Genomic DNA, 11,856 nt, shown 5'->3' on the forward strand with positions numbered 1-11,856 from the left:
TCAAGAGCAGATGAGGAATATCCGGCAACGTCGTCAAGAGCATGAGATCAAGTTTTATCCGACCAATCCTAATCATCCTTAATGTTTCAAACAAGGGTACAACTCAGAGGATACGTGAATCATATCTCTGAGATTTCACAGGTTTTTTGGTTTAGTTTCTTAGGTCTATGAAGAAATAAAGATCCACTTTTTAGTGTGACTGTATAGTTCAAGAATGTGAATCTTTTTGGAAGGAAGTTCTTGGGTAACTGAAGCTTATGCTTCTCTTAGCGGACAGTATTGGCAGACAAATGCTGATGTTTAGCTCGAGTGGAATACTTTTTGACGAGCCTTACAACTTAAGTTTGCGGGTGAATTCTGGATTTTCAAGATTCAGCTTCAACGAAGACAGGTTTCATGCAAGCAGTGAATCTCCTTTCGTCTCCTTGTTTTTCTTGTTCTTGTATCTTTCTACTTATCGTTGTCTTTCACTTATTTATTAGGTGTCTTATTTGGGTTTTAATCCCTGTAACTTTACTTGCCTCTCCTCAATGGGTCTCCATTTGTGGATGCTGTTTGTATGACTGGTGATGTTTTATATATAATACATAATCCTTTTTGGAAAAAGAAGAAAATAAACCTAAAACCATAGGATAACATAGAGCTTAGAATATCCTACTTCTGAGAAATCAAATGATAAGAAGGAATCAACACGCATATATAGGACAATCAGTAGTAATCACTACCCTAAGAATCTCTTTGCAATCGTCAGGAAACAAAGCAATGAGCTTTATCACCTTTGGGATAAGCAATAAGACGCCTGTACAAAAAACAAACAAAGTCCCATCTAAAACTTAAATTCCACAAAAAAAAAAAAAAAAAAAGGATGAAATTGTTTGAAATCGTTTCTCCATTTTACCAATCGCAGCCCGCGACAGTGAAGAAGCAAGAGTAGCAACACTTCTCTTTCAAAGATGAGATATTTTCCAAAAATCCCAATTGAAATTTCTTCACCATTTCCTTACCAGAGCACGAAAAGGTACGTGAAGCTCGTAAAGCAGTATATGAATCGCAACAATTTTGCTTCCAAATCCAGTATGGTAGTGTTTATGCTTTAACTTCCATCATCCTCTATGTCCTCATCATCTCTGTGACTCTGTAATGCTTGCTAGCTTGCTAAGGCACTAGGCATCGACCCGAGATTAAACCAAACCAAACCAAACCAAACTTTGATTTAATCTAATTTAAACCGAATTGAAGTCAGTTCGTTTTGGGTATCTTTTCTGAGCAGAACGAAATCGTAATTGAACCAAACTCGATTCTAAACCAAAAGCTTTTTTTGAATATTCAAAATACACAGTTGTCTATGTTAAAAGAAAGACACGTGTCCATGACACATGTGATGTGTCAATCCAAAATCCACTCTCAAACATCTGTTAACACTCTTCATCTTCCACCTACTCGATAGCATTACGTAACAAACAATCTATTATTATTATACATATATCAAAGTTTAGTGGCTAGAGCCTAACAAATAACCATACAATAAAGAAAACGTTAGGGAGAAAAAAATGGAGACGTACGTTGATGCGATTGGAGAGGACACGGCAGCCACAACAACGACGGAGACGGATACAAATAAGAACAAGAAGAAGTTGAAAGTGATGGTTGCGATTGATGAAAGCAAAAACAGCTTCGATGCTTTGGAATGGGCTGTGGATCATCTCAGAGTTGTTATTAGCGCTGAACCGGAAACTGGTCAAGAAGGCGGTTTACTTACGCTGGTTCATGTTCACCCAACGTACCTTCAATATATCTACCCTTCTGGTGGAACTGGTGAAGAAAAAAACGCTTCTCTCTCTTCAATTCTTTTCGTTTGTTTTCTATGCATATAATATTTATGAAATGATTCTATGAGTTTGAAAATTCTTAGCTTCGGCGGTGTATGCGACAGATTCTGTGCCCGAACCAATGAGGAAAGCACGGGAAGAGAGTACGACCAACTTATTCACACGGGCATTGGAGATATGCCGAGGCAAAATGGTGCGCTATATATGTGAAAAATATCCTAAAATGTTTAGTTCCTACAATTTTGGAAAGTTTTCAAAAATACCACAAGTTTAAGGTCTAGGAAGTTTACTTTCAGTTTAGGTTTATCACGGTAAAGGTTTCATAAGAGTTTAGGTTTATGAAGGATTGAAGGGTTCTTAAGAGTTTATATGGTTTCTAATTCATCTAGGATCATTTCCTAATCTTTACACAACTTATATATCGTGGTGTTTTAAAATTTTAACGAACTTGGTATTAAGTTCCTAAAATCAAACATAGTCTAGTGTTTTAGAATTGTCTTTTATCTCTTTTGAGTTTTTTTTTGGATTATGTTGTAGGTGAAGACAGAGACTATGATATTGGAAGGAGATCCTAAGGAGATGATATGCCAAGCGGTCGAGCAAACTCACGTTGATCTTCTTGTTGTTGGTAGCCGTGGACTCGGCATGATCAAAAGGTTGCAACTTTCATTTTTGTCCAATGTCTAACAAAAAAAAAATTGAGATTTCGGGTTGTGACTATTCATTAATTTGTGGTGTTTGGAATATGCAGGGCGTTTTTAGGGAGTGTAAGTGACTACTGTGCCCAACATGCAAAATGTCCAATTCTCATTGTGCGGCCGTCTCTAGGCAAGAGCAAGTGAGGAAGGAAACCATGTTATGATCGCTTCTATTTCATTCTGTTTGTACTCCGTAGAGGGAAAAAAATGTGCCGCCAATAAACGATAAGATATCCGAACTTAATACAGTGTAAAAAAGTTACCTACTCTGAAACAGGTATAGATTTTGTTTTATATAAAATTGAAACCGACCTTTTGTTTGTATAGATTCTAAACCGGTTTGATCGTCTTGTTAAGGAATCTATTTAAAGAAAACAGACGCTATACAGTTTCTAAATGCAAGTAACAGATGGAATGAGAAACAGACGTTGCGATAGTTGTTGGTGTTATGCTTGCAAGTTCACAATGGCTCGCGAGTTGTTGGTGTTATGCCTGCAAGTTCACTATGGCTTCTTTGTTAGTAAAGGTGTTAAAACATGGAACTCTGGTCCAGAAAAGTTTTATACCTGTTGGCTCATTAGGATCTCCACTGCTACGGTGAGATCATCGTCGGCAGCAGCAAGCGCAACTTCTACTTGTGTCTGAAACAAACCCGTACACATTAAGACATTCTTCTTTCACTATTTTCTTTTGTTATGGGTGGTATGAATCAAGAAACGTACCCTATCGAAGCCCATGGCAACGAGTTTCTGGATTTGTTCTTCTGGAGCAGTAACACGACCCTGTGCTCAATAAGAGAAAATCTTCTAGAAGCCCGTACTAGGGTCTGGGTCTGGGTCTTAGCCAAAATATCTAAGAGAAGAAAACTAACCTGGGTTTGAGGCAGGACTGCTGCATTAGCTATTGGCACTTGTCTGCACACGGTAAGCAATGAGGGCCAGGTTGAAAGAATGGTGTAATAAGCTGATAAATCATACATTGCAGAAATCAAATACCTTGAATCTGCCATGGTGTTGACAGTTGCATCAGAAAGGCGGTCTGGAGAGCTGCTATCTTCCAGCAGTCTAGCATGGAGGTTTGGGTCTGTTTCTCCAGCTGGAGCAGCTGGATCTCGGGCAGTGCTAAGAGTTCTACCTCTCCCCGGAAATCTACTGTCCTCAGAAGACTGCATGTGAAGTAATATGGTTAGATGTGAATGCACCCACCAAGGCAAAGAAATGAAACTGACGATTAGCATGGACGTACCTGATTGGATGCTTCCCTCTGTGGCAACCATGAAGACAAGGATCTCCAAGCATTTCCTGTAGAGAAACCACTGCACAAAGAAAAATATCGTTAGGATATTCTCTAGGCAAACAGTTCAGTTTTTCATATGTTCTTAGGAAATCACACCTGGACGTTGTGTTTTGTGCAGAATAAGTGGGAATGTAGCTGGAAGGATTCCCGCCAGTACACATAATGAACTTGGGTCGCCTTACGAAGCTAGACTGGAAGAGGATATAGAATCTGGATGAGTTACGAATAATTCAGAGAGAAACATGTTCATTGCAATACTCACAGCCTCATATCTAACTAACAGCAAGATTAGAAAGTTGTAGCAATTAAAGTTTGAAATAAATAGCTGAAATAAAGCTGCATGAGTTTTTAATTTTCGATGGCTTCTCAATTAACAAAGGATGGGAAACATAAAGAAGCTAGATCTTCTGAAGTACTTACCATCCAGGAGGCTGACTCAATGGTGGTAAAAAATGAAGAGCCAGGCATCAAGAAATTGAAGAGGCCATAAGAATCTGAAATCCAAAGCGACTTACAAATTAGCTGCCCATGAAAATGCAGGTTTAGAAAGCAGATGGTAATGAAAAAGGTCAAAAATCATACATGAAAATCCAGACAGGATGCCGCATAGGTGGCCAAGCAGTGAAACATTTGTCATGAGAAGCTGGAATACTATTAATAAGATCCACGGATAACTACACATGAATACAAATTTTTACATCATATGAGCAACAAGAAACGCAGGTGGACATTAAGATGCCAACAAGCAAGACAATGGAGCTTACAGTTTAGCGGGAACGTTGAAGAGACCAAACACACTGCACAGAGAAATAAAGTAGCAAATGAAGAAATATGAGATGCCTCATGAATACAAAGAATTGGCAAAACAGCCCACATTCAGAAGACATTAAACGTCGTCTCTTATTAATATATGTACAGGCATGTGTAGCATTAATGTTCGGAGAGAATGTTTCTGAATTCTAAAAACAAGCTCATATTCACTTGCACTTTGATCTTCCAAAAAGTTTACTAAATTATTTAAGTAGCCATTGAAAATTCTTACCTCCTAGAGGTAACTCCACTGAGACTTGTCTCTATGACAATCATAGAAAACAAGATTCCAGAAAATCCAATGGCGCATTCATTCATGAGATGATCATATTGGTAGAAGGGATTATATCCGGCCAAGGATGCTATAATAAGATGCAATATGGCATTGGTCGTTGCCAGCAAAATTGTCAGGTAGAGCAAACGGACAGATCCCATGATTCTCTCCAGCTCAGAGCCCATAGGAACCAATGCCATCATGTTGAACAGAACATGAAGCAGTGATCCATGGAAAATAATGGCAGTATAAAACCTATAAACTGCACAGATAACGGGAAAGGAGTGAACAAGAGAAAAGAAAGTCAGGACAGCTCAAGCATCTAAATTAAAATCACCTAAACCAGTTATCAATAACTTGAATAATTTTAATTCGTTTGAAAAATATCAATTAGCAAAGTTAACAATCCATTCAACATGAAATGCAAGCCTCAATAATATGAGAACATACCTTGGAACCGAGATATAATTGCCGAGGGTAAGAAGCATACTTCATAGAAAGTGTCATATCCAGTTAAGAGGCATATCAGGTAAATGACTCCACAAACTACCACCACCGATGACGTGAGGAACGGTATGGCATTCCACCATTGTCCAACTCTAGTTTGTACCCCAGCCTATGAGAAAAGAAAGAATACATAAACATTGTGCCAATTATCTACTTGGTTGGACATAGAAAACCTTAGGTCACAAGGGGGATTTACAATAGTATGATCCAGAGTCACAGTTGTATAACAGAATGGCGAGGTTCTATTAAAATACCCAGAAGTTGAAGAACTAATGAAACAACACAAAGAGAGGCTGCTATAACCTATATTACGAATTCATGAAGAGAACGATTGGCCATGAAACTGAAGTTATGCCGAATCGAACTGCTAATTAGTCAACTCTACCGAATTAACAGACAGCCGTACTGATTTCTGCTATCAGCCATAGCTCGTTCTCACTAGGAGTTTCTTGGTAATCAAATTAAGTGAAAACCTCAGCAATTTTTCTGATTAAGATCAAGGATAATAAGCAAGCAAAGCGGGAAATTGAGCAGATCTCACCTCGGTAACAATGTTCGGCCTCATACTCGAAGTCGCGAATTAGTCCTCTTCTCTGATGCTTGCGTGTATTTGAATTTCAATGACCATGGAAAAAGATTCAACTCTCGTTTCTCTCCCACCGTGAAAGACTCTTCTCGAGATCTTCTTAACTTCTTCGCCCGGTTTAGCACTTTGATCCTGGTAAAGTTTGGCGAACCGGTTCGGACCAGGTTTTTTTCTTTCTTTTTTTGCTGAGAACAAACATAATTTTTTTATTCATGTCTTCCTCGCAGATACAAATTCGTAACAAGTTATAAAGTTGGGTTTTACTCATTTGTTGTGGTTTTGGAATGCTACGGATTGAATAATTTATTTGATTCAATGATACAATTAGTCATTTTGGTAAATATGTTGAGATTTGATAACGTAAAGTATATATCAGAGATTCAGGGTTGAGATATGGGGTTCAGTGGTTGCAACAAGATACAGAACAGAGAACGATTGTAGACAGTGAGGTCACCAAAGAGAACATGGATTAAAAATATCCAAGAACAGAGAGCTGAGAGATAGGATGAGAGGGAAGCAACACACATAAGCGTTCCCCACCACAACCCTTCCTCCAGTGCAAGAGGATGATGGGCTTGAAATGCCGGAAACCTGAGATTGGTTAAGCCGCTCTTAGTCATTATAAAAAAACAGATGTATAAGAAAAAACAAAACAGGAAGACATGAAAGCGCGAGATGGCTTTAAGTCTCTTACAGAGATGGAATCACATTGTTTTTTGTGATCACAAGGATAAAAGAACCATCACTGGTTTACTAAAGAACAGTCAAAGGCTTCAGAGAAGAAACTTACAAGTAAATCAACAAAGATGGACAACTAGCTGTCTTCTTCCAAGCCTCCTAATCTGGTACCTGGATCATAACTTATAAACAGTCGAAATTCGTTTCCGAGTTTGCTAGAGTGATGAGGCTTAAACACACAAGGACGAACACCTAATAGCTCAGCTGCATGTTCTCTCTGCACCTCTCCTGCAAGACGTGAGATATCTCCCAGTTAATAAATCATAAGATCCTACGAAATTGATTTGAGAAAATAAAAGTCGTTGTTGTACCTGTGAGAAGAAGCAACAATGAATCTACTGGGCTTGCGAGAAACGAAATTGTTTGACTAACTCTTTCCAGGCATTCCCTACTCTGCCAAGTATAAACGAATCAAGATCATTAACACGCTAACTACAAGGTACTCAAAGACATTTATGTTTTGAAGATTATCAAGCAATATAACACACAATAACATCACAGATTAATGATGTCCTCACAAGTCACAGATACTCTATCCGGGGAATGTTTTGGATGATAGCCAAAACGTCGCACAGAGCTACAAAGAAGCTATCTTTAAGAAGTGAGAATTAAGTCATGACCATTACTAAAACATACTCCATTGTAAAGCTTACACTTTTTTCTTTCACCTTCCCTGATTTTGGACTTTCTAGTTTCTATAATCTTTTAAAAGAACTCTACAGTCTACAATACAAGATTTAGAAGGTCGATAATATCATTAATTTATAAGCAATGCCCATCGAACAGAAGCTTCTTGAATGTCAGAAGTTCAGAGCAGATTTTACACATCAGCCTCTAAACCTATCTATCAAGTGGCAGCTAAAAGATTTTCCAAAATTCCCATGAAAGAACAGCATCGGAAAAGTTAAGAACTTGAAGAAACATTACCAAGTAGGGAGGATCTGCAACGATTACATGGAAGCAATGTTTCAGCTGAAGCGGCAGATCTTCTGGTTCGTTGTAATCATAGAAAGTGAACTCATTTCCATATCTCTCGAATCTCATATCGTACTCAAGCAATTGCACCTGAAGACTCGGATCCCTTTTCTGCATCAACACAAATCAAAACCCGTCACACAGCAGAAATTTAGCACCAACAACAACAAAAGTATCGATTTTTAGCAAAACGGATTCGATACAAATCAAACAAAAGTGATCAAATAGTACCTTGAGATGAACGTAGAGAGTAGGGCAAGCAATGCAAGCGACTCTGCAGCCTGAGAATCTACTAGAGAGAGTGACCACTTCCTCTGCTACAGTCTCTGCGGTTTCAGGTTCGTACCAGAACTGGCTGAGTCTCCAATCCTCCGTAACCAGCTCCACTTTATCGGAAGCCTCTTCTCCGGCGACGGAAGACGCAAGTGGCGTGCTCGCAACAGCCTTGTCCTGGTCGGCTAGAAATTCCTGGAGCGCCGCCAAAGCTTGAGAGCTCAACACTAGTGGATCGTCATCTTCTACATCTCCGTCTCGTGGAGCAGAAACTTGACTGTTTAGCTTCTGGAGCTCATGTTCTTTTTCCATTTGAGCTTCGGCGTCGGAGTTCCGGGAGAAAGTTAGATCCTTCGGAAAAGAAAGGACTTAACGGACACGGCCAATTAGGGATTAGGGCTTATAGCGAAATTTCATAAAAAGTCTTCAACTTTTGAAAGTTTTCTGTTTAAGACATGATTTTTTTTTGGAGTATTTGATAGGTAAACTATTCATAAAATGGAAATTGTAAAAAAGTTGAAGATTTTCTTATGATATTTTTTCCGGGTTAAAATACTAAATTTGAAGTTGTATAGGGACCTAGTTTTAAAAGCGAAACATTGACGCCAAAATTAGGAAAAATTACAGTGCGATCGTGAAAGCTCTCTCTATGTTTAGTTAGAAAGAAGAAGAAAAACAGAGGATTCTATTTTTCTCCCCGCCAATGGAACACATTTGCATCGATAGATTGAGATTTCATGAGAATCTCTTTGATCAGAAATGGCCGCCATTAGCGTTCTCTCTCACGTTCCCATCTAATCCTAGACACCAAAGACCCCATTCAAAGCCTCCTCATTTCCTTTTTGGCTCTGTTGTTTTCTTCCATTAAAGAATCTCTTCTCTGTTTCATTTCGTCTCATGGGTTTTGTTTGACTTCCAGGTCTGCTTCTTCTTCTTCACGCTTTGTTTCTTTCTTTCTTTCTCCTGAAAACCAGATCGTAATGTGTTCGGTGTAATGTCTCAATGATAAAATTTCCATGTTTGACATTTTCAGGACAAAATAAGGAACTGCTTGAATCTGGTTTCAAGTGAAAATGGGTTAGTATTTATGACAACTTCTATGAACATTTGATTTGGTAGATTTTCTGATATAGACTAAATTTTGAAGACATTTGATCTGAGATACATTTGTATTGGTTCTGCAGAAACAAAGACCATTCTTCGATCAATCAGTTTTAATGACATTGACTCGGAATCAACCATCACTGAATCACCTGAAACTAGAAAGACGCTGTACAACAGATCCCTTAGCGGTAAAGGGACACAAAGATCAAGAATTTCTCCAGGAGATGTGGAGAACAATTTCTCTGTTAAACCTTTAACTTTTATGAAAGAAGATGACAGATATAAAATGCGGAGATGGAAACCTGTTTCCGAAAACGATCATGCAAGAGAATTTTTGGCCTTGTTATTAGGTGATGGAACATATCAAGCTGCATTGAAGTTACAGAAGGTTTATAGAAGTTTTCGAACCAGAAGACGGCTAGCTGATTGTGCTGTAGTCGTTGAGCAAAGATGGTTCGTGGTTTTATAACTGTTTGGCATTGTATATATAGAGAGACAAAATTATTGGTTTGGTAACTAAATGGAATTTGCAGGTGGAAGGTACTTGACTTTGCTGAACTTAAAAGAAGCTCTATTTCGTTTTTTGAAATTGAGAAGCAAGAGACTGCAGTTTCACGCTGGTCTAGAGCAAGAACAAGAGCTGCTAAGGTAACATTAAGTCCATCAAATATGTTCCTTTGATGCACCCGTTATACTTCCCTTGCTCCGGTCTTTATGTAATGATTTGACCATTTTCATCGCTTAGGTGGGTAAAGGCTTATCAAAAGACGAGAAAGCTAGGAAGCTGGCTTTGCAGCACTGGCTTGAGGCAGTAAGAATATTCTTGTACAAGTTGTTTATCTCTGTGGCTATAAGTTTTGTGTAAAGCTACGTGATCTTAATTTTCTAGCTTAACAGATTGATCCTCGACATCGGTATGGCCACAATCTGCAATTCTATTATCATGCTTGGCTCCACTGTGACAGTAAACAACCATTCTTCTACTGGTAAGCTTGCTATTACACAGTCAAAAGTATGACAGTATCAAGAGTACATATGATTTACGAGCTAACGTTCAACTTTGGACATGTAGGCTTGACATAGGACAAGGAAAAGAATTGAACCACGAAAGATGTCCAAGATCAAAACTTTACCAACAAAGCATCAAGTATCTTGGTCCGGTGAGTTTTACCCTCTAGTTTCTGTGCTTGGTTGACCAGTTCTGATGAACCTTAGATTTATTCTCAGCAAAACTTGGTAGACCAATATTATTGACATGCTTGTTAGATACCTTTTTCTAATGCTTTATTCTTTCTTACGAACAGATCGAAAGAGAGGCATATGAAGTTGTAATTGAGAATGGGAAACTAATGTATAAGCAAAGTGGGATAGTTCTCGACACAAAAGAAGGTCCTCCTGATGCAAAGTGGATCTTTGTCCTAAGCGTATCTAAGATATTGTATGTTGGAATGAAGAAAAAGGGTAACTTTCAACACTCGAGTTTTCTAGCCGGGGGAGCTACATTATCTGCTGGAAGGATTGTGGTTGACGATGGTGTTCTTAAGGTGAAAGAAAGAAATTTCGTTGTTTATACTTATGCGAAAGAAGAGAAGTAAGACTTTGCTAAAACTTTTTGTGTTGAGTTTGAGTTATTTGGATGATCTTTTCAGGCAGTTTGGCCTCACAGTGGACATTATCTTCCAACAGAAGAGAATTTTCAGGCGTTCATGTCGTTTCTTAGGGAGAACAATGTAGACCTCGCCAATGTAAAGGTAAGTCCATTCTGGTCTGAGTTTTAAGTCACCAAGATCTCATAGGTTTGGCTCTGGTTTGTTTTTAGGCTATGATTTACGCAATTACAGACTTTCTTTTTCATATTCTGTAGAAGAATCCAGATGAAGAAGATGGAGAAGCTCCTGCTAAGGTCAAGAGGATGCCTTCAAGAATCAAAGAGACTGAAGAAGAACATTGTGACTTTGTGGATGCTGAGACCGGTTTTAGTCCGAACACTAAGCCCAACAATCATTCAGAGCTACAAACATTAACAAGGTTCCATTCAAAACTTTCAAGACTGGATGAGATTCCAAACGAAGACGACAACATGATCGAGGAGGAACAGGATGATGAAGAAGAACCTGAAACCCCTTCAGAACAAGGGTATGAGACAGCAGAGGAGACATTCATAGCTGAGGAAGAGTTCACACATCCAAAATCAAACCTGTTCGATGAAGACATTGAAGAATACGAGAAGCCTGTCCTGAAGGAGAAGATAATGAAACGGATAGATTCACACAAAGGAATTAAATCTTACCAGTTAGCTGAGCGGCTACATTCGAGATGGAGTACAGGTGCAGGGCCTAGAATCAGTTGTATGAGAGATTACCCTTCAGAGCTACAATTTAGGGTTCTTGAGCAAGCTCATTTATCTCCAAGAGCTTCTTCAAATTCTTCTAAGATATCTCCTTTTGCCCCGGTTAGAACACGAGGAACAAGTCTTGGGAGAAGTCCATTGGCTGAAGAACTTGAGAAGCTTTAGATCGATTTATATATATGAAGCAAATGCTCATGTCCTTGAATATTTTTGTTACGCAAGATGAAAAACTTGCGCTTAATTGAAGAATGATCTTCTTATGTGCGTTCCTTGTTCTTCAAGTCACCTATTCATTATTCATTCGTTGTTGTAGTAATGTCTGCAATGCAACTCTACATATTTGGAAAAACAGAAAAATCAATTTTTTTTGTTCATTTTGTCGCGTAATTAATTTGTAATCCACTGAATCATATAAT

General features: G+C 38.6%; 4 protein-coding genes across 6 annotated transcripts; 2 read left to right on the top strand and 2 right to left on the bottom strand.

The window, feature by feature from the left end:
* Positions 1–619: 619 nt before the first annotated feature.
* Positions 620–2,847, top strand: LOC9314290 (universal stress protein YxiE). 2 transcript variants are annotated; one of them, XM_002876417.2, is made up of 5 exons: positions 620–1,018; positions 1,531–1,815; positions 1,913–2,022; positions 2,367–2,485; positions 2,581–2,847. In XM_002876417.2, exons 2-5 carry the CDS (start codon positions 1,551–1,553, stop codon positions 2,669–2,671), a joined length of 585 nt encoding a protein of 194 aa, XP_002876463.1. In that variant the 5' UTR covers positions 620–1,018; positions 1,531–1,550; the 3' UTR covers positions 2,672–2,847. The 2 variants fall into 2 exon arrangements, with proteins under 2 accessions (XP_002876463.1, XP_020880609.1); XM_021024950.1 differs by having other exon boundaries at positions 620–1,815; positions 1,934–2,022; positions 2,581–2,841.
* On the bottom strand, positions 2,792–6,226 carry LOC9312532 (rhomboid-like protein 15). Of its 2 annotated transcripts, none has more exons than XM_002878176.2 (13): positions 5,956–6,226; positions 5,358–5,523; positions 4,866–5,169; positions 4,588–4,620; positions 4,406–4,497; positions 4,244–4,317; positions 3,920–4,014; positions 3,773–3,842; positions 3,523–3,692; positions 3,399–3,441; positions 3,250–3,309; positions 3,094–3,168; positions 2,792–3,019 (listed from the first exon to the last, which is right to left on the bottom strand). In XM_002878176.2, the coding sequence occupies exons 1-13, from the start codon at positions 5,977–5,979 to the stop codon at positions 3,014–3,016; spliced, it is 1,212 nt and encodes a 403-aa protein (XP_002878222.2). In that variant the 5' UTR covers positions 5,980–6,226; the 3' UTR covers positions 2,792–3,013. The 2 variants fall into 2 exon arrangements, with proteins under 2 accessions (XP_002878222.2, XP_020880560.1); XM_021024901.1 differs by having other exon boundaries at positions 2,792–3,030.
* Positions 6,227–6,331: 105 nt separating this feature from the next.
* Positions 6,332–8,377, bottom strand: LOC9314291 (protein-lysine N-methyltransferase N6AMT2). Its single transcript, XM_002878177.2, has 5 exons — positions 7,945–8,377; positions 7,666–7,824; positions 7,050–7,131; positions 6,791–6,966; positions 6,332–6,591 (listed from the first exon to the last, which is right to left on the bottom strand). The coding sequence occupies exons 1-4, from the start codon at positions 8,296–8,298 to the stop codon at positions 6,815–6,817; spliced, it is 747 nt and encodes a 248-aa protein (XP_002878223.1). The 5' UTR covers positions 8,299–8,377; the 3' UTR covers positions 6,332–6,591; positions 6,791–6,814.
* Positions 8,378–8,510: 133 nt separating this feature from the next.
* LOC110228197 (IQ domain-containing protein IQM6) lies at positions 8,511–11,814 on the top strand. Its single transcript, XM_021024843.1, has 10 exons — positions 8,511–8,905; positions 9,020–9,063; positions 9,171–9,543; positions 9,624–9,738; positions 9,836–9,901; positions 9,988–10,076; positions 10,163–10,250; positions 10,395–10,634; positions 10,740–10,841; positions 10,955–11,814. Exons 2-10 carry the CDS (start codon positions 9,060–9,062, stop codon positions 11,603–11,605), a joined length of 1,728 nt encoding a protein of 575 aa, XP_020880502.1. The 5' UTR covers positions 8,511–8,905; positions 9,020–9,059; the 3' UTR covers positions 11,606–11,814.
* The last annotated feature ends 42 nt before the right edge of the window (positions 11,815–11,856 follow it).

This window comes from Arabidopsis lyrata (genome assembly GCF_000004255.2).
Source record: "Arabidopsis lyrata subsp. lyrata unplaced genomic scaffold ARALYscaffold_5, whole genome shotgun sequence".
Lineage (NCBI taxonomy): Eukaryota > Viridiplantae > Streptophyta > Magnoliopsida > Brassicales > Brassicaceae > Arabidopsis > Arabidopsis lyrata.